General features: G+C 38.8%; 1 protein-coding gene across 1 annotated transcript in view; it reads left to right on the top strand.

Moving 5' to 3' along the window:
• Positions 1-27,707, top strand: part of ARMH3 (armadillo like helical domain containing 3) — a 2,648,735-nt gene that overhangs the window by 1,794,723 nt on the left and 826,305 nt on the right. The window contains exon 15 of the mRNA XM_044055591.1: positions 21,674-21,739. Within this exon, the coding sequence (XP_043911526.1) occupies positions 21,674-21,739 (66 nt within the window). The remainder of the gene's footprint in view (positions 1-21,673; positions 21,740-27,707) is intronic.

The raw sequence follows: 27,707 nt of genomic DNA, 5'->3' as shown, positions 1-27,707 counted from the left end.
GAAAAACTGCCCAAATGGCCAGTAAACTACAATTTCTGGACCAGAATGCACTCTTCTTGTGGTAGATAGGCTACCTAGTGCTTACCTCTCCCACTGATAAGCTCAAAGGCTTCCCTTCATCACAGAAAGGTTTGGGGGGGCTCAGAAACTTACAAAACAGTCCTGGATACAGCAAATCTGTATCTGGACTAGACTAGTTACAGGAAAGGCGTGAAGCAAGCTTAGAACTTTTTGTTTTTTTATTTTTTATTTTTTGTTTTTGCAGAAAAGCAGTTAAAACATTAGCAAAAACACTGCAGTACAAGCTAGCACACTTGAGTGCATAGCAATATTAAGGCAAATGCAGTTTAAATAAATGCAGATAAATTAAAAATGTCAAAAACAAGTGCAGAGAGCAGTAAATTATGAAAAAATCAAAATGGAGGAACTTGGAGTCTCTCTTTCTCCTTCCTGTTGCTCTTGTAGTCTGCAGGACACCAAAACTAGATCCACAGAGCTTAAACATGTGCAAACCCATGCAAACATGGTCTTTTAAACCAGAAAGTTGAAAGAGCTAGAAAAACTCCCCAAACGGCCAATAAACTACAATGTCTGGGCCAAAAAACACTTCTCTTGTGGTAGATAGGCTACCTAGTGCTTACCCATCCCACTGATGAGCTAGAAGGCTTCCCTCCAACACATAAAGGTCTGGGGGACTCAGAAACTTACAAAAGTGTCCTGGATACAGCAGATCTGTATCTGGACTAGACTAGTTACAGGAAAGTTGGGAAAGGAACTTAAAACTTTTTTTTTTTTTTTTTTGCAGAAAAGCAATTAAAACAGTAGCAAAAACACTTTAAATGCGGTACAAGCTAGCACACTTGTGTGTGTAGCAATATTTAGGCAAATGCAGTTTAAATGCAGATAAATTAAAAGCGACAAAAAACAAGTGCAGAGATCAGTAAATTATGAAATAATCAAAATGGAGGCACTTTTATCATATCTCTTTCCTGTTGCTCTTGTAGTCTGCCGGACACCAAAATGGGATCCATGGAGATTAAACAATCACAAACTCATGCCAACACTGGCTTTTAAACCAGAAAATTGAAAGAGATGGCAAAACAGCCAATAAACTACAATTTCTGGGCCAGAAACCACTCCTCTTGTGGTATATAGGCTACCTAGTGCTTACCAGTCCCACTGATAAGCTAGAAGGCTTCCCTCCAACACAGACAGGTCTGGGGGGCTCAGAAACTTACAAAAGTGTCCTGGATACAACAAATCTGTATCTGGACTACACTAGTTACAGGAAAGGCGGGAAACAAGCTTAGAGCTTTTTTTTTTTTGCCCAATGTCTTAATCATAGGATTCTAAGGGGATCCAGTATCTGTCTGCCTGGGATGACAGACCTCGATGCTTTGCAGAGATGGCCTGCATCTGTCACCCCTGGGATTCTAGGTACTGGCTAAGTCTCTTGCCACCCCTGTAGTGCCTTTTGTAGGTAGTGTTCTAAAGACCAAAATTCCACAATAACAGCTACAAGCAAATGCAATCTGAGGGTCATGCTGCTCAATGCTAGAAGTCTAAATCTCAAGATGCATTCACTCGAAGCTCTCCTCAAAATGGAGAATGTCGACATCTGTGCTGTAACAGAGACCTGGTTTAGAGAGGCAGAAAGCACCCCTGTGCTCCCAGGCTACAACTCGTTCTATACCTTTCGGCCCCAGAATACGGCTGGATGCTCCAAAGACGGTGGTGTCTCCATATTCTTAAAGGATATGCACACCTCTAGACTGGTAGCCCAGCATAATGTATCCAAGGGACTTCAGGTTCAACTAACTCTGGGTAAAAATGGTGATTCATGTTATAGCCTGCTACAGAACCCCAAATATGTCCCCAGACACTCACTTCAAGTTCCCAAGCACCCTGGAATCTATCAAGGTCCAGCCCAATACTCTCATACTGGGTGACTTCAATTCCCTTCTATCAACTGGGAAAACTATTCAAGTGCCAATATACAGGCCTACCACTTTCTGGAATTTATCAGTTCCAATGCCCTGGACCAGCTCATTCTGACCCCCACTAGAGGAAGCAACATCCTTGACCTAGTTATCACCAGCATGGGGAGACCATTGCTCCACACCAATAGTCAGTTCCTCTCTAGTTATATCCAACCACAAACTGATCACCATGGAAATAATCTCCATCTCACCTACAACCCCAGCTAAGGTGACCACCCTGAAAAACTTCTCTAAAGCCGACTTTGGACTCCTAAAAACAGAAGTGGCTAACTTCTCAGCACCCATGCCAATGGAAAATGCAGCATGACTGCCGAATCATACACCAATGCACTGTACGAGCACGTACACAAATGCATGGACCTTGCCATGCCAAATAGAACTAAGATGTTTACTCCAAAAAAAGGAAGCCAATCTGGTGGTCCCCAGCCATCAGTAAACTCTACAACAGAAGGGAGAAACTGTTGCAGAAAAAAAAATGAAGTCACAAGACTGGAAAACCTTCCTTATCAGTCTCAACAAAAAGCTGAGATCCCTTATCAAATCCTCTGAAGCCAGCTATGAAGGTAGAATTGTGGCTGACACCAAAAACAACCACAAAGGCTTCTATAGCTATATCAAAAACCAAGGCAGTACAGATTTGCTCTGAGTTAGTGCACAATGGCACCTCCTATACTGAGCCAGCAGATATAGCCAACATACTGGCCAACAGATTAGTGCCACCTTTACCCCTCTTCCCCCCCAAGGGCCCTATCACACTACCAGAAGAAAGCCTGGTACCCACCATTTCTGCAGCACAGGTCAAAGCTGTTATTGCCTAAAGCCAAGAATGCAGCGTCCATGGGACCTGATAATATCCCTGGCTTCTTCCTACATGAGCTACAAAATGAATTGGCACCACATCTGTGTGCCCTGTTCAATCACAGCCTTACCTCAGTCTATGTCCTTAATGAATGGTGCACTGCTACAGTCATCCTGCTCCATAAAGGTGGAGCAACTACAGACCTTGGAAACCATCACCCCATTAGCCTGACGAGTCAGGTATGCAAAGCTATGGAGCGCAGCATCATGGACCTGCTTAACAAAGATATAGGCAATCTCCAAACTCTTGATCCCACACAGTTTGGTTTTGTCAAGGGGAGATCCTGCCTGCTGAACCTGTTTGACTTCAAGACAGTTACCAAGGCTGTGGATGAGGTTAAGGCAGTGCATACAGCCTATCTCAACTTGGCCAAGGCCTTTGATACCATTCCCCACTCAGGTATCATGGATAAACACACCAAACTAGGCATCAATCTGTACACCACTAGGTGGGATGCAAACTGGCTCACAGACAGGAGCCATAGAGTGAAATTTCTGGATTCCAAGTCCGACTGTCTACCAGTCACGAGCGGAGTCCCACAGGGCTTGGTCCAGGGCCCTTTCCTGTTTGGCATCTACTTCTCAGAAGTCCAGGCCAACACAGAAGGATTCTGGCTGAATAGGTTTGGTGACGTCTGCAAGCTAGGAGTCATTAACTCCCCAGGTGATGCAGACATCCTACAAAAGGGCCTCTCTGAGACCAATGACTGGTGTCAGAACCATGGCCTGAAGCCTAACACCAAAAAATGTGTTATCCCCTTTGGAAAAAATCAGTTCCCACGAATTACCACGTTGATGGGAGCCCACTGAACACTGAAGGGACCATAAGAGATCTGGGCACCAAGGTTGACAGCCATCTCACCTTCGACCACCACATATCCACTGTGGTCAGAAAGTCCTTCTATGTGGCACATTTTATAACCAAAGGTTTTGCATCCAGGAAGAAAGAAGTCATCATCCCTCTCTACTCATCCCTCATTAGACCAATTATTGAATGTAACACCCCATTTGGCATGTACCTGACCAGGCGCCTACAGCAGTTGGAGAGGCCACAAAAGTACTTCACAAAAAGGATCATAGGCTTTAAACACATGTCCTACACATAGACTCAAGAAACCTCAGCTGATGTTCATTGTGCATACAGCTGCAGTCATAACAGATGGGTTTTCCTGCCGTCAGGCGGGTCTTCGGTCGGCCGAATTCCAAAGTCTAGGTCCGGCGTCAGTTGTCATCGCTTCTTCCCTGACGTCAGTGCGACAGGGGTATAAAAGAACCAGCCGATGCCATTTTCTCCAGTCTTTCTTGCCGCGCGGTGCCCGAAGCAGAAGCAGTTCGCAAGTGCCGGTCGGCCAGCTCCTGAGATTAAGAATATTTTGCAACCGAAGTCTTCTTGAAAGCCAAGTACCCCGTTGGGGAAACATTTCTTGCCTCAGACCGATGTCAGACAAAGTTAATAATTGCATTTCATGTGGGAAGCAAATACCGCATAAGGATTTTCATTTCCTCTGCATTCCTTGCTTAGGCCCAGACCACGACGTCTCGGCCTGTCGTTTTTGTGCTACATTCACCAGACGCACCATTAAGCGTCGGGCGGAGTTCGCCCAACACTATTTTGGCAAAAAATGTAATTACATTATGTCGTCGGATACTCCGACTCCAGTTTTGAGTAAAAGACGCAAAGATAAGGACCAACATACGAGGTCCGCGGCTTCTACCGACACCACGCCAAAGCCGACTACAGGTGGTCCGGTTCTCAGTGAGGCGCCTACGCAGCCCCTGACTACCAACGACACTTCACTGGCGGTGTCTACTGTACCCGAGGTCGCAGGCTCTTCGGCCCACACCCCGACTACCGATACCGAAGCCACTCTTAGCGGTGAAACTCAGAGTTTAGACAGGTCTGCCACCTCTCAAGGTGTCTTCAGGCCTTCCTCTTCTTTTTCCATCAAGGCTTTCACTAAGTCTAAAGCAGCCATACATACTAAAAGACAAGCTCCACAGGGCCGTTCTCAAGGCCCCGTGCCTAAAAAGCAGATGCTCAAAATGGCTGAGGATTTGATTACTCTTATCAGGGGTTCTCAACCCCCCCCGGACAAAAGGCCCAGAGTGGTGGAAGAATCCCCCTCCTCGGACCAAGCCTCCATTATTTCAGAGCATTCTGATGACCAGGAACATTTATACTCCCCTTTTGAAGATTCTGATGCAGAGGAGTCCATTCCCTCTGTCTCCCCCCCCTGAGGATTACTCTCTTGGGGAAACCTTGCATACCTTGAGGGAACACTTCCACTGGGAAGGCCAAGAGTACTCAGACTCCAAGAAAAGGCTTAGGGATTTTCTCTTGCTCCCTCAGCACAGGCCTCTGGCTATACCTCCTGTCTTAGACATTCTAGATGATGTGTATTCGGAGGCCTGCCTTAACCCAAACTCTTTACCTCCAGCCCCAGTCAAGCCTGACAGGTATTACCGGGTTCCTGACTCACACCAATTCCTATACAAAAGCCATGCGGCTGACCCAGAAACTATCTCACAGGGCCCCAAGGGAATTAAGGCCTCCACTGCTAAAAATCCATTACCTTCAAAGAGAGATTCCAGAGCTTTAGAAAGGTGGGGGAAAAAGGTATACACCTCGGCCACCTTAACCATGAGAGCATTAAACTGCCAGTTCCATATGTTAAAGTACCAACAGTTTCTGTTATCACATTTGAGAAGCAAAATGTCACAACCTGAACAACCAGACTTGAAGGAGTTGCAGGATTTGATGCATAGTGCAGAACAAGTGGGTAAACATACCTTGCAATGTGGTTTTGATGCTTTAGAGGCCTCATGTAGAGCTGCTGTTACAGGATCAGTCATACATAGACATGCCTGGCTCAAAGAGCAAACCTTACCAGATCATGTCAAAGCTAAATTACTAGATGCCCCTCTGCAAAAAGATGTATTATTTGGTGTTAAAGCTGAGGCGGTATTAGAAAATGGAGGAAAAGGCTAAATCAATGCAAACAGTGAAAGATTTCCTACAGGTACAACCTCCACGTTTCAGTAGAAATTGGCCTTCCAAAAATTGGTCCTTTCCAGCCACGGACAGACCCCAAAGAGGTAGATACAGGCGCCCGAGGGGCAGAGGGCAATCTCAAGGATCGTTTAGAGGCAGACAATGGCAAGCACCTACACAAAGAGGTGGTGAGGATAGTTCACAGCCATTTAGAAAGCAGACCCAATGACTTTCCCCTTTGCATGCCAAGCAATGCTCAAATGGCAGCACCTTTAGGCAGAAAACTGGCATTATTTTCGAAAAATTGGCATATTGTCACAAAAGACAAATGGATCCTGGACATTATAGACAGAGGCTACAGATTCCATTTTCACACCCTTCCAAAAATGAGAGGCATGCCAAACCTGCCACACAATCAAAGGGCAGAGGCACAAAAACAAATTTCAGATCTCATGGACATGAAAGCTATTCAAGAGGTACCTACACAAGAACAAGGTCAAGGTTTTTACTCCAGACTATTCCTGGTACCAAGGAAGGGAAAAGATTGGAGACCTATTTTGGACCTATCCATCCTAAACACATTTTTACTCGTGCCAAAATTCAAGATGCTCACATTGCAGCAGCTTTTTCCCATGCTGGGCAAGGAGTCTTGGCTGGTAACATTGGACCTCAAGGAGGCATACCTGCATGTCCCAATCAGACAAGATTGCAGAAGATACCTCAGATTTCTTGCAGGTTCAACCCATTATCAATTCTCTGCATTGCCATTTGGCTTATCTACTGCGCCGAGAGTATTCATGAAATGCCTGGCATCAGTAATTGCCTACTGCAGACTTCAAGGGATACAAATATACCCATATTTGGACGACTGCCTGATCCAAGCAGACAGCAAGCACATACTTCTGAAACATCTGGCTTTTGCAATAATGTTGTTGAATTCTCTGGGATACACAGTCAACAAAAAGAAATCAAGGCTAATACCCTCTCAAACAATAAATTTCCTGGGTGCCAGCTTGGACACAAACACCCAGATGGCCTACCTCACGCCAGAGAAACAGGGGCAACTAACTCAATACTTAAGAAAACTAGCAAATTTCACCAGGCTGACTGCAAGGAAAATCCTGCAGGCTCTGGGATTCATGGCATCTTGCATCCTACTAATCCCATGTGCAAAGCTGCATATGAGGAAACTTCAATGGTACCTGAAAAACCTATGGTCTCAACACAGCCACAGTTTGGAAACAATAATACCACTGATTCCATGTCTTCAAAAGGAATTTCTGTGGTGGGCTCAAGCATGCCAAAGAAACACAGGTCTCCCATTCTGCAAGCCTCAAGCAAATCAAGTCATCACAACAGACGCCTCGGACTACGCCTGGGGGGGTGCACATGGCAGATCGGTGCATTCAGGGCAAATGGTCCCAAAAATAAAAGCACCTACACATCAATCAAAAGGAAACGCTAGCAGTAATAAATGCTGTTATAGCTTTCAAAAACCTTCTGCATCCAGGTCAGCTATCGATAAGGACAGACAACACCACAGTAATGTGGTACATAAACAAACAGGGAGGAACCCATTCATACCCCCTATGCAGGCTGGCCATGTCTCTTTGGAACATGGCTCTGGAATTACAAATCGAACTTCAAGCACAGTACTTGCCAGGCAAGGAAAACATGCTGGCAGACAACCTAAGCAGAAATATGACAGATCCACACGAATGGAAGTTGCATCCTCAAGTTTTTACAGAGGTAATTCAAGCATGGGGAAGGCCAGACATAGATCTCTTTGCCTCCCACAAAAATCACCAATTGGCAAAATTCTGCTCAAGGACCTTTCATCCACAGGACTGGAGAGTGGACGCACTCTTTCAGTTGGACAACAATGACAGTTTATGCCTTTCCACCTCTTCCTCTGCTGCCCAAAGTTCTATTAAAAACCAGAGCAGACAGAACAAAGATGATTCTCATTGCTCCAGACTGGCCAAGACAACACTGGTACCCACTCCTGAGAAGCCTGACGCATTCCCCACCATGGATCCTACCTCTAATGCCTCTTCTTCTGACTCAGCACAGCTTCAAAACTCTTCACAGTCAGCTGAAAACACTCAATCTGGCCGCATGGAAGATTCCTTAACTTCACAACAGACCCTACTCTCCAAGGAGGTGCAGGATGTCATTTTGAAGGCCAGAAGGCCTTCTACTAGAAAAGCTTACTCCGCAAAATGGAAACGGTTTTGTGCCTGGAATGAGAAAAAGGGTCAGAATCCTGGAATACTGAATTTACCTCAAATATTACAGTATCTAGCTGAGATGCTAAGCAGTGGACTTTCATTCTCCTCCATCAAAATGCCTCAGCCATTTCTGCAGAATACAACACTGATCCTCCTTTATTCTCTCACCCCCTCTTAAGACAGTTCCTCAGAGGGGCTAAGAATATAAAACCCCCAAGGAAACAACCAGTACCTGCTTGGGACCTCAATTTCATTCTAGAAAAATTGACCTTGCCTCCTTTTGAGCCAGCCGCCTCAACAGAACTACAATATTTGTCCTGGAAAACAGCCTTCCTTCTGGCTACCACCTCAGCTCGCAGGGTATCGGAACTACAAGCCCTCATGGCTGTGCAGCCTTTCATCATTTTCCATCAGGACAGAGTTTCCTTACGAACCAATCCGTCCTTTATGCCAAAGGTGGTATCCAGGGTAGCTTTGAATCAGGCTATCCCCTTACCTACCTTTTACCCTAATCCTCAAAACAAAGGGGAGAGACTACTACATTCCTTGGACATCCACAGACAGCTGCGTTATTATTTGGACAGAACAAAGCCTTTCAGAAAATCAGAGCAACTCTTTGTGTCCTATGCTACAGGAGCTCAAGGGAAGCCAATTTCCAAACAGACAATCTCAAAATGGATAGCTCACTGCATACACTTTTGTTACTCTTTTCATGGTAAAACTGTACCTGCAGGCATCAGATCTCACTCCACAAGGGCCACAGCTACCTCTGCAGCTTTCCTCAGGGGGGTTCCTACCAAAGATATTTTGGAAGCAGCCACTTGGAGTTCTGTGCATACCTTCTCCAAGCACTGTCACCTACCATTATACTCCAAATCTAGAGCAGGCTTTGCCACTGCAGTCTTGCAGGGCATCCTGGCTCCCCCTAGTTCCACCTAGTACCTACCACCCCTTTTTTAGCTTTGGGATTCTACCCATCTGTTATGACTGCAGCTGTATGCACGATGAACATAGTACAGTTTAGTACCTACCATAAATGTAGATGTTCGAGTGCTAATACAGCTGAAGTCCAGGTTTCCCTCCCTCCTTTCCCCTCTTGGGACAGGCCTAATGGCTAACACCTCCACATACAACCTGATTGGGGTATTCATTTATGGTGTATTAGCTTGCAACTTCTGTTTTTTTGATTATATTGCATTGCATTTTTACATAAATTTATGTATTGCCTTCCTTCTGGGGGCACCTGACATCTGGGGCAAGAAAAACTGAAGAAAATGGCATCGGCTGGTTCTTTTATACCCCTGTCGCACTGACGTCAGGGAAGAAGCGACGACAACAGACGCCGGACCTAGACTTTGGAATTCGGCCGACCGAGGACCCGCCTGACGGCAGGAAAACCCATCTGTTATGACTGCAGCTGTATTAGCACGCGAACATCTACATTTATGGTAGGTACAAAACTGTACTTTCTCAGTCTCTTATCGTCTACTTAGTGGTGATCTCTGCTTGACTTACAAAGCCATTTCCGACCCAGCCCTACTTGAAATGCTACACCTAAAGAAATCCAAATCCCCCCTTGCCACATGCTCCAGAGATCACAACCTCATTACCACAATTAACAGAACGTGCTGGAGGGACAGGTTCATCTCCCAAAGACTGCCCATACTCTGGAATAAGCTTCCCATTCATGTCAAGCAGAGCGCCCCGCTGGCCCTCTTCAAGACAAATTTTGATGAGTAACAAAGTTTACCCCAGGGATCACTTCACTTGCTCTGCTGGATAGAGGCACTGTGAACTAATATTGGGTGGCATTGTGCCTGGGCAGTTTTTTTGGGCTAGGCTTGTAAAGGTTCCAGGGCCATTAGCCTAGTACACGCCTATGAATCTATGATATTGTCTTTCAGAATGTCTGGTTTGAAATATATTCCAAGGTGTACTTAAATGTGTAACTTGGGAATAAAGAGTTGTGGGTCACCCTCCTCCTAGCGGATCCATTGATTGAAGGATGCCATTGTAGTAGCCTGGAAGCACCAAAACTCTGCATACAAGGCCCCCAGGAAAGTAGATTGCTCTTTACAGGCCCCACCTAAGTGGAGTCGAGTCCCTGACCAGATATCCTTAAGATGTCTTCTGCAACTCTTATGCAACTTCTTTGTTTCTGTTTAGGGTCCAAAAAACACGTTGTGTCAGGTTGGTATTAGAAAAACAATTCTGGGTAGATAAGGCAAGAGCCAGCAACATGTACATATCTACCATGCTGGGTCTTAGAATCCTCAACTGTTTATTGTACCTGTCAAATTCCATGTCTCCCTAGTGGAACAGATTTTAGAAAAGTGGAGGTTAAAACTCTGTCTAATGTTTTCAGTACAACATTTCTTATAGCCAGCTGTAAGTTTGTTTCTGCTAATGCTTTGATTGTAGGCTTAAGGATGTACCTAAGATGGCATTGCTGAGGTTGCCCTGCTTGAAGGGGGTACCTCAGGAAATCATCCTGTATGCTAAGTTTTCTCTTTGAAATTACTGAATAAATGGGGGGCTGTAAAGCATCAGTTCCCATTAGCTGTAGGAATAGTCCTGTAAAATTTGGCTTTGCAAGAAGTAGTGGCTGAGAAAAAAAGTGGAATTTTGTTGACTGTTAAACTGGTGGGTGAGCAGTAAAGCATAAAACCCACTTTGTCATTAATATTTAGAAGGACACGGGGGACTGGAGAATTATCTGTAAGTAACACATTTTTGTTCTTACTAATTGTTTAAAGATTTTATGATCAGCATTGCATAAGCAGTTTTGCTTAGTGTGCTGTCAGGTATATTTTAAAAATGAGGTAGAGGAGCCTCATCAGTAACTGCTATATATGTTATATATATATATATATATATATATATATATATATATATATTACAGCAAGAAAGTACTTTTATAGTTTTAAGTTTTCCGTGCGTTATTTACACTACAGCAAGGTAAGAAAGGTTGGTAAAAGCAAGTTAAAAGTAACATAATGTTGTGATCGTGGGCTGCTGGGATGGGGATGTAAAAGTATATTGATCCGATTCTTTACAGAATTAAAGCACTAACTGTATTGTTTTCAGTCTCATCTGTATTCTCACTGATGGGTAGGATCCAATGTGTTGGATCCATCTCAGCCTTTACAAAAGCTCAAGGACTTCAGCAAAGCTCTTGGGCACCCTTTCCTATCCGTAATGCATTTCCCCAACTTCCTTAGATCTCATCTGCCGCTCTGCGAGAAGGATCCTCTAGCCAGATCTGGACTAAGTTATTTGATATCTAATGCACAATAAAAAAGCAAACCAAGAACAAATGACGGCAAATGACTGGACAAGTAAGCATCCGTTGAAAGCCAAAAAAAAGCAGGACCCTCAGGGCTGAATTATGGATGCCCATCTTGAAAGGGTAGAATTAAAATGGCAGTTAACACTGGATGTTATGAATAATCTAGGGTGAAATGATACATGTTCAGTTGTCCCCTTTTAAGGTTGAAATATTATGAGGCTTTTTAAAAAAAATTAAATTGATATTTTAAATTAACATCAAAGACATTTGATTCTATTGTAATAGATTGCATTTTAGTAGGTTGCACTTTAAGTAATCTTGCTTATGCATTTGTATTGTTACATTTTTTAGTTAGATGAACATCATTGGTTGTGTTTTAACTTGTGACACATTCAGTTTTTTTTTATTTAACCTTGATGTGTTTAATTAAAGATTGTTCTGATAAAGCTCTTAGTGTAAGAACAAAGCCATTTAACTATTAAATTGTTTTTCCGGCTTTCAGTGGTTGCTTCCTTGTCCAGTCATTTGTTCTTTGATAGGTTTTTGTCATTGCTTACCTCTTTCCACTTTTTTATATTGTGGTAATTAATAGTTTGCTAGTGTTTAATTAGTTATTCATTTGTTAGTGCCTTCTCTTTTTTAGTGTTTGTTTTCCCCTTGCCATTAGCATCTGTTTAAGTTAGAGGGTATCTAACTTATCCATTTAAGTTAGAGAGTATTCTTTTACCTTTTCCTTGCCTGTTTTCTGCCAGTAGGGTTTATAGTTATTACTTTCTCTTCCTTTCCAGTTACTATCCATTTTAGTTAGAGGGCAGTTAACCAAGTCCATTTAAGTTAGAGGACTAACCCCACCCCTTCCCTTGTTGTTGTGGTTGCTATTTAAAAAAATGAGTTTCTCCTTGGATATCTTTAAGTAGTTAAGCTGTTTGCTTCTGTTAGCCAGAATGTCCCAGAAAGAAAGTAATCCCTTGGGATTTAAAAAATGTGAGCTGTGTAACAAAAAGATGCCCCTTGGTGATTCTCACTCTTTATGTGTATACTGTTTGGGGCCTCTTCATTTGCAGGAGTCCTGTTCCATATGCCACGTCTTTAACCAGAGGGCACTTATGAAATGGAAAAATAAATTGATTTTGAAGGGGTTATTGAAAAACCCCATTTGCTGAGGCTATTCCTGATGATTCCTCCTCTCCAAAGCCAGAGAGAGACAGCGGGAAAACAACCTTCTTCGGCTCCAAAATCTTCGACAGATCCAAAAGCCACACTACCGAAAGAGTCTGCTCCAACAGCACCTACGGAGCAGACATCAACCTCCAGAGTAGTCTAGTAGTCTAGGATGTAAAAGTGTATTGATCCCATTTTATACAGAATTAAAACACTAATTTCCCTTGTTTTTATAGAGGTGGGTATCATAATGTAAAGCTGTAAACATTTGTTTCAAGCAAATATGCTTGAAACGTAAGATAAAATGATGCAGAGCATGGAATGTCATAACACTTTCATTTATTTGCAAAGTCATTTGATTTTTTTTTTTTTTGCATTAGCAAAGGCTTTCACTTGGAGAAAGTAATTTTTCCACTGCAAGCATTTAATGATGAGAGGACCGAAGAGTATGTTCTGGATGAAATTTGTAAAGATTTTTTTCATGCATTTGTAAAGTCAGTAGCTTTGGTTTTCATTTTCAACATGGAGATGAGAAGTTTGCAGGTAAAAGTAATTAAATATGAGAGGTTTGATTGTTGCCGAGTGAATTGAACAAGGCACAATGTAATTAACATTTAACTGTACATTGACAAGCAGTTCAGTGAAAAATAATTGGTTTGAAACTGTGGGAAGTGAATTGTTATACAAGAAGGTGCCTATGCAGCTATAGTACTTTAATACATTTAATATAACCATACGCAATTCAGTTTATGTAAAGGTAGCCAGTGCACATTTTTTCTTATGACTAGGCTAAAAGGCACTATTTCCTGAAAAAATGTAAGCTGTTTTTTCACATCTTAGAAGGAATAGAGATGTGAAAAAAAGCAATCAGTGCAAATGGGAACACAGGTTGTAACATGCATTTTAGAATAGGCAGCCTTAATTTTAATTTAGGTAATGCCTATGAGTACAGTTATTGATTTGGAGCAACTGCTCCTTTTTGGAGGGATACATTTCATATGTTGAAAATGTTCATAGATTTGTACATTTGCTGTAAGTTAAAAGGGGTGGGGTTTTGAACATTTATTTTTTTTGTTCGAGTGCTTTCATTAAAGTAGACTGTTTCAAAAATATGACATTTTTTGAGATGGAGATGAGAAGAAGCAACTACATCACTTATCACCCTGCCAAACATTAAAGTATGCATATAAGCTAAAGTTGGAAAGATGCATTCAAAAGAACTACTATATGTAATTGTTGGGAGTAATAGCTTTCTGTCATAATGTCTACTTTGTATTGTGGAATATAATTGGCTTTACAGGTATAGACAAAAAGCAAATAGTATTGAGTTATATTAAGTGTAGGGAGTGAGTTATGTTGCAAAGACACATTTGGCTAGAAAAGATCATGGAAATTTGAAAGAAAAAAATTCAGAGTGGAGATTCAACATATCGGCAACAAAGGAAATGTGGTAGTAATACTAATTGCTGAAAGTGGAGCTTAAGGTAGTTGTGGGAGAAATAATAAGTTCCCGATTTACAGTAGTGAGGATGTATCGAGGAATACTAGCAGAGAGAAAATCTAGCAAATGATGATTGATCTCTGAAGGAACTGTAAGCACGTTTCATATGGAGCATTGTTAGGCGCACACATACAATTTATGTATTCCCCAAGGTACAATAACTGGGCTAGACTGGATGGAACTTATGTTTCACAGGAACAAGTGTATTTTGTTGAAAGCTTTGAAACACATGCATCCTGGATCATGATCCGGTCAAAACTAAAATAAAGATGCAAAGTAATCAAGTAGAAATTAGACACTGGCCCTTTCCTATGTATCCATAATGTGCAATTGAAATTATTTGAGCATCATTATGGAATGCAAAAGTTTCTTCTGAAGGGATAGCTAGTGAGTAGGATTAAATGAGAATGGAGTTTTAAAATGTTGCAGAAATAAGAGAGATTGTGATATGGAGGAAAATAAAAGGAACTACTTAGATGGGATTTACAAAGCTTAAAGTTTTGTAGAGTAAAGGGAACCTTAGAACAAGAGGAGGAGCAACTCCAAAGTGCTGAAGGAAAAATAAGGAAGTATTTGGATAATTTATATGAGTTTAGAAAGGTTGCTGTTAAGCAACTATTTTTTTTTGATAATTCCAGTAAACACAAACCACAAAATATTTGCGCAGTGACTTGGGCAACAAAAAGTAAAAAAGGTTGTTTTCAAACTTGGGGAACCTCTAACAAGAAAAGCTTATAGAGATTCTACAGATTTTTTTTTAAACACGCCTTTATTGAATTATCACTTGTGGTATAGGCAAATTTGCATTTATATAAAAGTAATCAAACTGCATTAACACATTAACAAACATTGTACTTATATATATATCTATGTATCGTATAACCTAAGCAACATTACATAAATTATTCAATTCCTGTCTTTTTTTGTTTTAAACAGGAAACCTCTTTATTAAGCCATAACTTATGGCATAAGCAGTCATACATTTATATAAATGAAAATAAATCACACTGACACAATCCCAGTTGCAAGCATTTTACATCACAAACCATGCTGACACACTCCCAGTTGCAAACATCACTTATAATCTACCCAATCATTTTCAGTCAAACATTACATAGCTCATTTATGTCCTGCCTTCTTTTAAACCTCTCTCCTCCCCCTGCATGTATTGTTCCCACAATTACCATTTTCCCTATGTAGTTTGCTTCTACTCTTGTCTAACGATCTCAATTCCATTTGTTTTTTTCTCTGCTGCTATATTTCACTACTATTAATATAGTTGGTTTAGATATTGATTTCCATTCTCTAGTAATTGTTTTTTTGGTAGCCACCATAATTAGAGCTATTAGAGACATTTTGAGCATTTTGTGAACATTTGTGTAAAGCAGAGAAATGTGCAAACCAAGAAGTAGGCAAAAATAGAAATATTTATGGCATTAAATGTGAATGAAAGCGCTAACACAACTTGTTGGTGTCTCGTATTTTGGCTGTGATTTGGACTGGAATCGTTTTGGTTTTTGTGTTTTTATCTATAGAAATATTTATGCCAAGGTTAGAGGCAGATGAGGCTTAACACTTAATAGCCAAGATAGGAAGAGATGAGATCAAAATTGTGATATATATACTCAGTCAACAGGAAAGTCTCCAGGAAAGTCTCCAGGATCAGACAGCATTCTTGCGGAAGATGAGAGGGAATAAAGTTATAAAGATATGGAAGGTTTTGTTTAACAGTATGTTAGTGGGGAACAGGGGTGTCAGGATCTTGGAAGAAAGCTGCATTTCCTAAGTGGTAAAGATACTTTAGATCGTGCTTCCAGTAGATGCATTTTGATTTCAAAATATGATTATAAAGTATGCTGTATATACTAGCTAAGAGAATTGTAGAGGTGTTGACAGAATTGTTAGATATGGATCAAAATGTTTTTTGGAGAGGAGTCAGATATTTTCAAACTTCGAACTGCAAATGGTTGAGACCATAAGATCAAAGTTTTGAAACTTCAGACGTTTTGAATGGAGATCACTGTACAGTGTGGAACAGGAAATGTACCGTTTTCTTCCATTTTCCTCACTGTAGTGCAGTCTTGGAGTTGGTATACTTATTTAGCAGGGGGTGTGGTGGGTGCAGCCCCCCCCCCCACTTGGGGGGTGCAGGGGGGGCCTGCCCAACTTTAAAAATGTAATTTTTTTGATTACAGTTTCGAAGTTTCAGAACTTTGATCTTATTGTCTTGACCATTTACATTTTGCAGTTTTGAAACTTCGAGCTTGTGAAGTAGATCAAACGGGTGATGTGCATACAAGCTAAGAGAATTGCAGAGGTGTTGACAGAATTGATAGGTATGGATCAAAGTGTTTTTTGGAGAGGAGTCAAACATCTCACAACAATTAATAGAATGATGATGATGTTCCAAAGGGAAGCAGAGTGCAAACAAATGCCACTGTTGTTGGTTGGTCTTGATGCAGAATAGGCATTCAGTAGTCATCTGGGATTTTATGAGTAGGGCAATGGTAGCATGTGTGCTGCTTGAGAGAATAGTAAGGTTAATTAGGAAGGTATATGTCTGGTAGGAGGCAAGACTTAAGGTGGGTGTGTTACTCTCCCACAAACTGTATTTGAGCCAAGGAACAAGCCGAAGGTGTCTTTTTCCTTTTATTTGCTGTATATTTAGAACCACTGGAGAAGACATAAGAGCCTCTCAAATGGATATAGCTGGTATAGTAGATGAGAAATGTTAGTTTATTCACAGATATTATTTAATACTTGATAATTTAGGAAATTACATTTTGATGGTGTGAAATAGTCTGATGAAGTTTCATATCTTTTCAGGATATGAAATAAATAAAGATAAAACAAAGGCTATAGCAGTGAACTATTAATACTCCATATGAATTGGTTCAGCAATATCCACATTTATGGGGCATTAATAGATGACGTATTTAGGTGTATGGATTAAAGATATGTGGGAAGAGACTATACAAATGATGAGACAAAAACTGAGGAACTGGAAAGTGTTTTTATTATAGATGTGGGTAGTAAGATGCAAGCAGTAACCATACTTCTAGTCCCTTTAGTTTTATATGTGTAGGTCAGGTATATTTTTATCAACCAGAGGAGAGCTTGTGGATCATAATTAAAAAGATTTGAAAAGTAATATATGGGAGATGAAGATGACAAAAGTTAAGTGGGATAAGTTGAGTCTTCCTATATAACAAGGTGGTTAGGATTACCTGATTTGAAGGGATACTTTAGAGCTACATAATTAAGGCTCATATTTATATAGCACAAGCAAAAGGTTATAAGTCAAGGTAGAAAGGGATGATGAAGCAGGGAGTTCAAGAAATAAGGAAAGAGTATTATTTTGGATGTAAGCCATTTAGAAGACATATCGATCATGTAGAACATTATATTTATAAAGTAGTTAAAATTATTCTAAAAATTAAGCCAACATGAGAATGGAGATTTTATTAGTGTAAATGACTGCCAGTAGGGGTATAAAAAATAAGCAAGAAGGGGCTGGAATTTACCGAAGAAAATTAGTAAAGAACCAATGTATTGGGGAGCAAATATCTAGATAGGAAAGGGTAATAGTGTGGGATGGAGCCAAGCAGAAGTTTAGACTGCAGGTTAGAGACTCCCTTCCCTACCAGGTATTGATAACAAAGTGTAGGTAAAGAGAAGAGAATAAGGGAGTGCCAAATGAAAGTCCAGCTCTGATAGAATTTTTAATTGCGTGTAGGGTAATTAGTATGACATATAAAATATTGCATGGTGTTTATAAGAATCATTGAGAAGAGTTTAGAAAAGATTTGGAAGAAAGAATGGAAAGACATTATATAGAAGAACAATTGAAGGACATCTGTATGTCTGCCAAGTATGCAACAAAGTCCAGAAAGTTTAGGATATTTTTCTTCAAAATGTTTGCATAGATATTATTATACACCAAGTGAAGAGGGAATATTTCCCCAAGTAGTTAACAAATGATGGAGGTGTGATGGGAAAGGGGGTTTTAATTTGGACCATGTTTTTGTGAATTTAACAAGAAGGAAATTTAAAAAATATTTCTACAAAGTATACGTCAGGAGGAGCAAATAGTTGCAACTAAGGAAATGGTTCTTTTGGACTGAGATATAGGATCCGACTTGCCCGAACTTAGTAATAGCTTGTTAAGTTTAATGCTACTGGCTGCAAAAAAAACATCACGTAGTAGAAAATGAACAGAAGCTGCACTTTAAATTAATAAGACATATAAATACAGCAAAACTGTAAGAATTAATCAGAAGAGATTAGACAACATTGTGAAGAGAGACTGGAAAGACAGTTCACAATGGGGAGGACTTGTGTATGGCTCCCAAGTATCCAAAAAGTCCAGAAGGGTTAGGATTTGTTTTCTTGGAAGTGTTTGCATATTTGTTTTTATACCCCAGTCAAGTATGTAGCAATTGCTGGAGGCGTGATGGGACTTACAGGGGTAAATGAAAACATGTTGTCTGAGATTGTAATGAATTTTCAGATTTAAAAAAAGTTCTCTGCAAATTACTTTGTCAGAAGTGTTGGAGGAGCAAATTGTTGTAACTAAAGAAATATTTTTTTTGAGCTGAGGTATAGGGTCCAAAGTGCCCAGACATAGTAAGGACTTTCTAAGTTTAATGCTATTGGCTGCCAAAAAGTTACAAAAATGGAAAATAAAATGAAATGTAAGCTGACTGTAAAGGAAGTTCTGAATATTGTAAAGGAAGTAAAAGAACTGGAGATGGGATCTTTAGAAAAAGCAATAAGTAAACTACATAGAAATGGAATTTGTAAAAATTATACATGCAGAATAATCAGGAGAAGGAATGAGGAGTAGGTAGGGCAAGGATTAAGTAATTTGTGTAATGTTGGAGTGAATCATTGTTAGCAAGAAACATATAATGCATGAAAATGGAAAATATTTACTAGTTTTCTTTTCTGATGTGTGTGTATCTGTGTTATTGTCTACAGTGTAAGAATTTAATAACACTATTAAGAAATGTTGACCACTGTTTTACTTTGCACTTTCATCTCCTGTATACCTAAATACTATCCTTAACAATCAAATTCTGATTAACCTTGTTCAAAATCATTCAGGGTATGCTAACTTCTTCACCCTTTTCTCTTATTACTGACTGTCTTATAATCAGCACTACAACTCTTCTGTTTTTCTATCAGAAACTAAACTTCCAATCTGTGTTTATAATCTGTGGCAACAAAACCAGCTGTAATACTGCTGTGTAATCATGTCATATATGCTACCATAGTTGTATCTTACAGCTTTTCCCGGTTAGGGGTCGACACAGCGGAACTTATGCTACCATAGTATTGTTGTAAAATGTGTTTCCTGTATAAATTGATGTGTGTTGCTGCCATATACTGTAATGCTTTTAACTTCTTATCACACCTATATATTTCTGTATTGTCATACTGATTGTCTCTGTTCATTGTATTACTTTGCTACTTGTTTAATGAAGCTGTTCTCCAATGGCTGCTGCTGAAAAGGGGCCTTTCAGTAGGATCATCTGGGTTATCCCTCATAAGTAAAGGAAATAAACACAGTTCATTCACTGGGTACTGCTCTGGGTTATTGTAAAATAGAACTCTTCTCTGATCCTCTTTCGAGTTATTGATTTTATAGAAACATTGTTGGACATTTTGAGTTGCCAGTCAAGATGATATCCATTGAATAAACTCCAAAAACATGTGATGACCTTTCAGAATTGTTAAGGTTTTATTTAATACAGTATAAGCATGCGGGATTGGTAAATAATAAAATCAGGTTTACAGTGACTTTTGGAATCAGTTCCTTCAGAATCAGACTTATTACTGGCAAACATTGATCAATGTTATTGAATGATGTTTTTGTTTTCTACTAGATTAGAAATGTAATTTCAGCTACAGAAGAGACAGGAATTTAAAAGCACATTTATTCTTGGTAGAAGAGATAAAGTTTGATTAGACCAAGAAAGTTTAATAATTTAAAATGGGTCGTATAAGCAGTTTTACAGTGGATAATGTTTCCAAATGTTTGAATGTAATTCCACTAATACTATTTTATTTACTTAGGTCATTGAAATGCAGTACTTTTTTTGTGAGCCAAATGTTTAAACAAAATAATTTTTACCATCTTAGTGCTGTACGGTACAAGTGGGAAGAAAATGCGTTGTTTAAGAATACTGAAGTACACAGTGGGAAAAGATTTATGTTTATAGGGCTTGATCTATTTACATCTGAAGCTGGGGACACACTAGATAAAGAAAAAAGAAACTGTGGAGCAATATTAAGTTTGGCTTACATGATGTATTGAGATTTAATATATACTGGCTTTATAAGTGCTGTATTTTTTAAATTGGAAGTTCAGTCAGCTAACTTAAGTCATATTACATATCACATCTGGTATTTAGAAAAAAAGGAGGTCACAAACATTTTAATTTGTTACACTGATTAGGCATGCTGTGAAAACAAAACTGATTTGGTCTTGTTCTTTGGTTTATTCAGTAAACTGATAGCTAAGTGCTGGCTTCGTTTTGTTTTAATTATTCCTATCTACTGTGCAAGCATATGTGGTTGTAGAAAGTTTTGTGATTGTTGCTTTGTTTTAAAAGTACAAATTCAATACTTATATAGTATGTGATAGCTTAGAGAATTTTTTTTATTTAGTAATAATTAATTCTAGAAAACCTATTACTTAAAGAAGCTGAAGTATCCTTTATGAAATAATTTGTTCTTGGTTATGTCTAAGTATTCTAGGAATAAGGATCTGAAGTAAAAAAGAGTTGGACATATTGTCTTATTTAAGGTGACAGATCAGACCCATTCTGAAGACAAGGGATCTGAAACTTATGAGGAAAAGTATGTGACTTAATATGCAAGGCTCTGTCACTCAGCTTTTTTTTCCTTTAAAGACTTCATGGAATTTCAGCTAAATTGTTGGTGTTGGGAAGAACACAAGCTATGACAAGTGGCCTTGAAGATTTAGAGTTTAGAAAGTGTATAGATGCTACTTAAGTGCATGTAGTTGAAGAATTCCTCATTTCTGAAAGCTCTTGTTCCATTGTTTTCATGCCTTATAGGCATTGCTTATCCAGTGTCAGTTAGTTGAAGAGAAAGTTAATTATTGATGAATTTTGCCCTGCCTATCATACTGATTTACATATCCATTCCATGCAATAGTTTCCACTCGCTCAGTTATAATTTGGCTTGCCGTCTCTTTCTTACAGTTAGCTAAGTTGTAAAGTTGCAGGTATTCTGAAACCAAGATAATCTTGTGCCTTTATTTCTTTTTGTTTTGGCCGAATTTAGGAGTGGGTAGCTCAGATCTTTAGTAGCATGTTCTATCTTTGAGTGGTCCACCAAATATGTATGGTTATCCTTCTTAAAACTATGCATTCCTTTAGGCAGTAATACCTACGGGCCACACTGAATTTTGTTTCTTAATATTTGCATGGCTTCTAGATGGTCAGTCATTATGGCAAGACTACCCTGTAAATTTCAAAGCATACTGTGATGTTCACCTGCTGTTTTACATCTCTGTGAAAACTGCATTTTGTTATTTAATGTAGTTTTGGAGTAGCACGTGGCTCTCTTACTTTTTGAATATAACCTAGCATTTTTATTTTCTGCTCCAAGGATCAATATGCAAATGCATTTCTGCATGATGACAACATCAATTTCCGGGTGAATCTTCATAGAATGGTAAGTGGGCTGAAGTTAATAGTCTTATTATATATGTAGCTTAATATGTATAACTTATTAATTTTGCTTTCATACATATTTTAATATACTCCATTACCACATATGAAATCATTCTGGTCCATTATAAGTCATATAGAGGTTATAACAAATATAGACAAACTGGTGGTATATTGGTTTATCTACAGATTCATATTTAGTAGTCTGTGCATACATATGTAATTAATTTTGTGTATGTATGTCTCTCTACGTACCTCTTGCTCTCTCTCTGTCTATATAAATATATATACTTGCGCACACACACACACACACACACACATATATATATATATATATATATATATATATACACACACACACACACACACACACACACACACACACACACACACACACAGAAAGAGCGAGGTGTCTGTGTGCATATGCATACATACAAATGTGTATTTACGTATGGTACATATCTGTTTATGTAGATATTTAGTATGTTGAAGTGTTTTTGATATAGGACATAATGTTGATTTCCGTTTCCATCAGGTGTAGGTGATTTGAGATCGAGGTAATGTGGACAAGGGAATTTTACCTTATCTTCATTGTTGTATGACTTTGGAGTTAGTATATTTAGAGATGTAGGGTGTGGGGACACGGAGGCTTAACCCCTGGTGGAATAATTGATTTTGTGTTTTTTTTTAATTTTATTGAGCGAGGATCATTATGCATTAACATCATGGTAATGGGAATACGCAAGGTTTTACCTTATAACTGTTGTGTGATGTCAAAGTTAGTATATTTAGAGTTGTGGCAGTTTTGGGGGGTGCTAAGAGGCTTGCACCCATCAGAAACTTTAGATGCTTATTCATTTGATAACAGCTGCAGTAGCCTTAACTGCATGGATTGTATGCTTGGGTCCACGTAAATAGGAACCTGTAATACTATCATGGTAGAGTACTCATTTATTTACTGCTTAAGTTGTTGTTCTCTTCTTAGTCATCATTCTTTTCTGTTATGCATTTCTGTTCTTCCATGTACTCAAGTTAAGTGCACTGAAATTGGTCTATGAACTGTCAGAGTAATTAGAAACTGCCTACAAATAGTCTCTTTAAAAAGTTTAATGTGCTGACCCATATTTATGACTTCCAAGATGGCTGCACATTCAGTATCCACTTAATTATGGCTCTCCCAGTCTGAAAACAGAAACTTGTCAGAAAGTCAGTGGACCTAGATTTCTGGGTACATTTCAGTAACTAACTAGTAAGTTCACTGCCTAGATGCCAGGAATAAAAGAAATATAAAGGACCTGGAGGAAAATCAGCTACAAAAGTTTAGGAAAAAAACAGAGTGGGAAAAGTACTGCAGTTCAGAAAGAAGCAGTGCAAACTGCAGACATGACTTTCAGTAACCTAGAGGAAAGTATAAAGCAGCTGCACACACATCTGGTTAAAATCAAACACTGATGGAGTATATCAACACAAACAAAAGCTGGAAAAATGGAACAAGCTTTGAACTGATATTCAGGTAAGGTGACAGAACTGCAAAACTCAGAGGTCGAAATTAAGAAAAAGCTGGCTGAATATGAGACTGCACAAGAAGAGAAGTTTCAAAAATAATAGAATTAAAGGACAGAGCACATAGGGAAAACCTTAGATTTTCTGCTGTACCAGAGAAGCTGGAAGGAGGAGACTATTAATTTTATGAAAGTACAAATAAGCAACTAGACTGGTATTCCACAACAAGAATTTTTAATTGAAAGGGCACATAATGTGTATGCTTCAAACCTGGCTACGAGAAAACAACATAGACCTTTAATAGTAAAAATGCAATCTTATCAGCAGAAGGAGTTGATTTTGACAAAACTGTGGCAGAAGGACAAAGTACTGAAAGTGTGAGACAGCAGAGTGTTTGTGGAGAATGATTACTCATTGCACACCAGGCAGAAGAGGAATAAATGTATTCCATTATATTAGGGCATGCCGAGAAGCATGTGTGAGATTGAAACTGCTGTACCCAGCTTTCTTCAAAATATTTTTCCCTGGAGGAACAAAAACATTTTGGATGAAGCACATGCTAAAGAAGAAATACACAAGTTTGTCCAACAAAAAGTGAGCTGTGAAACAGGAGATTCTGCTTCTTCGTCTGGTACTAGACCACAGAGAGACTGCCAGTGAAACCTTTCCCAATGTTTCAATGGAAAATGATTAAGAGAGAGAAAAAAGCACCGAAGTTGATTAGAAGAATGGAGAATGCACTAGAGATAAAGCAGAGACAGGGTTTGGGAGATGGAGATGAACAGGAATAGAAAGAAAATCTGGAAATATTGGACTTTCTTGGACTTTGTTAAACTTTTAGGTTACTCTAAAGCATATACCGTACATTGTCATTAACGTTTGGAGACTAAAATCAGTAACCGGGAAATTGACAAATATGGGATTACAAAGCAATAATTATATTTGTGAAACAGAACAGAACAAGAAAATCTGGAAATATTGGACTTGGTTGGACTTTTTTAAACATGCAGGGGACTCTAAAGCATACACTGTAATTCATGTCATTAATGTTCAGAAGAATACTCAGGAGAAGGGATGAGGAGGGAGAGAGTTAATTCTTACTTAAGTGGTGCATGGTTTTCCCTGCATGTTATATGGTAAAGTTTCTTTCCAGTTATTGTTAAGTGTAATGGGGATGCAAATGTAAATAGATGCTTCTGTTTATTGTTTTTGTTTCTTTCTTTCTCCTTGTTTAATTTCATGAAATATAGGCACTGCAGTGAAAAAAAAATGGGGAATCTGGTTAAAAGGGCATGACAAAACAAAATTAGTATGCTTTTTCTTATTCTTGCATAAGGGAATGACTGTGTTAGTTTTATATAGTGGCAAGTTTTGACAGAAAGCAGGTAGATGGAGAATATTTAATATTATAAGATCTTTTTTCTAGTAAATAGTCCTGTATTTGGTACTCATGTCACTAGCAAGACAATCTGATAAAGAGAAATGACTTGAAGAAAATGTTTTCTGAAAGCATTCGAGTGTTTCCCAGCTGGAAGAGCTATAAAGATGAGGCAAAACCAGACAGCACTTAATAGAATCACAGGCTGTGCCATGCGTTTTGTCATGGGTAAGCTTTCTTTCCATTTAGCTCGTGTGTGTGTGTTTCGGTTTGGAACTTATGTTCCTATTAAGGGGGTAAACTTTCAATGTTTGAAGATGTACATAGTTTTGTGTGTTACTGTTAAGTTAGTAGGTTTTAGAGGGTTATTGTGTGCGTGCGTTTTTGAGGGTTTTCAAGAAAACAAAAACGTTTTGCAAGATGTGACATAGGCTCAAATGGAGATGACAAGAAACAGTTGTATAGAATATTAACCTGCCAAACAGTGCATGCATGTAACACAAAAGTTGGAACAAGACACTTAAAAAGCTGATATACCTAAAAGGTGGGAATAATAATCCCTCAAGAATATGATTCTTTCTATAATGTCTTTAAATGTTCATGATCTCACAGATCCAAAAAAAAGAGAGTAGTGAACTATATTAAAAAATGTAGAGGGCAAATAGCTATGCTACAGGAGACGCACATGGAAAGAACTGAATATGTGAATTTGATAAAGGTTTTTAGGATGGTTATTCAGCAGAATACCTGGGGCAAGGGAAGACTGAAGTACATGTATTATTTGCAAGAGGAGCTCCAACAGGAGTATAAGAAGAACAAAAGACTATAGTGGCAGATTTGTAGTACTAAGGCTACTGGAAAAGGAGGAGGATTACACTGGCATGTGTTCATATTCCACCAAAAACTGTTATAATAGAACTAAAGAAATTCTGGGAGAAATAATCAGCTTTCAACAAGGAAAATGACTTGTAGGTAGGGACTGGTATTTGATTTGCAACAGTGAATATGTTTTTGGGGAGCCCAGAAAGGGAAATGACTATGGAGGGTAGATTTTTAAAGAGATTTCTGAAAATGTTTGGTATGGAAGATGTGAATTCGGTACTGGGAATTCAGAGTGCATTTACATATTTCCCAAGATACAGAAATTGAGCTAGGCTAGACAGAATTTACATTTCAGAGGAACATGTGCATTTAATTGAAGGTCTTGATACACACCCAATAACTATTTCAGATCATGCACCGATAATAACTAAAATAAAAACACAGGGTAGTGAAATAAAAATGAGACACTGGCACTTTCCCACCTACCTGTTGAAAAGAGGAATTTAAGAAATGAGTAGTGGAAATAAGTTATTCAGGAGCTATCAGAGAAAATAGAAACTTTTTCTGAAAGTATAGCTAGGGAGTGGGGTAAAATTAAAATGGAATTTAAAACTAGGATGGAAATAAAAAGAGAGATGTGGTTAAGAAGCAACAAGAATCGTTTAGAGGGACTGACAAGTATTAAAGTACTGCAAAATAGAGGGAATCTCACAGAAGAAGAAGAGGAGCCAACTGCATAATGCTAAACAAAACAAGGGACTACCTTGATAGTATGCATGAGTTTAGAAAGACTGCTGTTAAGCAACTGTTTTTTGATAATTCTAGAGCGTAAAAACTTTTAATGCAATGACTCAGACAACAGAAAGTAGAAAGGGCTGTCACCAAGCTTAGGGAGCCTATTACAAGGAAGATAACTAATGATCCTGTAGAAGGATTAGAAATATTTGAGAAATTCTATGAAAGTCAGTATAATGCAGAGAAATATGGAAATCAAGAAAAGGTACAAATGGAAATGTTTATGGAAGAATTAAATATGCCAAGGCTACAGGGAGAGGAGGCTCAATTACTAACAGGATAGAAGGAAATGAGATACAAATGATAATGTATAACCAATCTGCAGGAAAGTCCCCAGGATTAGATGGTGTTCCTGTAGAAGTTTGGAAGCTAGGAGGGAAAAAAAACTGATTTGGAAGGTTTTGTTTAACACTATGTTAAGAGGAGGGGAAGTACCAACATCCTGGAAGAAAGGGTAGTAGCTGTGGGTAAAGACCCATCAGATCCGGCTTCAGACAGACCCATTTCAGTACTAAATCATGGTTATTGTTTGTCTGCAGTGACTAAAAGAATGTCAAAAGTGATGCAAAAATTGAGGGCGTGGCCAAGGATGAACACAGGATAGCAGCAGATTTCTTCAGCTCCACCAATTTCATTACATTGACAGGAATTAATTACTTAAAAAATTAATTCTTGAAGTAATTTTCTTTCTAAATATGTTTGTTTTATATAGTTCTTGAACTATAATAAAAAAGCAAGGAAATCTTAATAATATTCCTGTCAGAAATTACTTTGGAAATTTTCCTGTCAGTTTATCAGTCTGAAATGAGTTCCAGTAAGACAAATTCTCAAGACTCCAGCATCAAGAAAGAACTTCAGTCTCTGATAATTATAGTCCAGCAACTTACTGCTAAGATGGATAAAATGGATACTAAAATAGACACTTTCATAGAAAAAACTACAAAACAAATAGACTTGTTACATATGGACCTGCAACAACAGAAGATCCAGATGACAGGCATAGAAGAAGCTGTGAATGACATGGAAAATAAAATACAAGAAGAGGAAATCAACATTGAGTTTCTGCTGAAACAAAATACACATTTACAAAGCTGGATGACCTGGAAAATAGATCTAGGCAATAACATTAGGATTTTTGGACTGCCAGAAAATATTGAAGGTAACAATATTACTTCTTTTTTAACAACATGGCTCCCTAAAACTTTAGATTTACCAGAAGCATTCTCTTTTGGTATCGAAGAGCATATAGATCTATAGCTAATACTAACTCTAACAAAAACTATCCTAGATCAGTTATAGTTAGATTTCTATCATCTTTTGATAAAGAGATGGTTCTTAAATCTGCTTGGGCTAAAGCTCCTGTTAAGTTTAATGAGACAACTGTGCGTTTTGCAATGACTATTCTTCCATGGTAATTGCTAAAAGAAAAGTTTTTCTGCCACTAATAAGGGAGCTTAAAAAAGCACAGTTTAAA

The sequence above is a fragment of the Protopterus annectens genome, chromosome 14.part0 (assembly GCF_019279795.1).
Source record: "Protopterus annectens isolate FY-2018-M chromosome 14.part0, PAN1.0, whole genome shotgun sequence".
NCBI classification, from domain to species: Eukaryota; Metazoa; Chordata; order Ceratodontiformes; family Protopteridae; genus Protopterus; species Protopterus annectens.
This window is presented reverse-complemented; position numbering and strand designations above follow the sequence as displayed.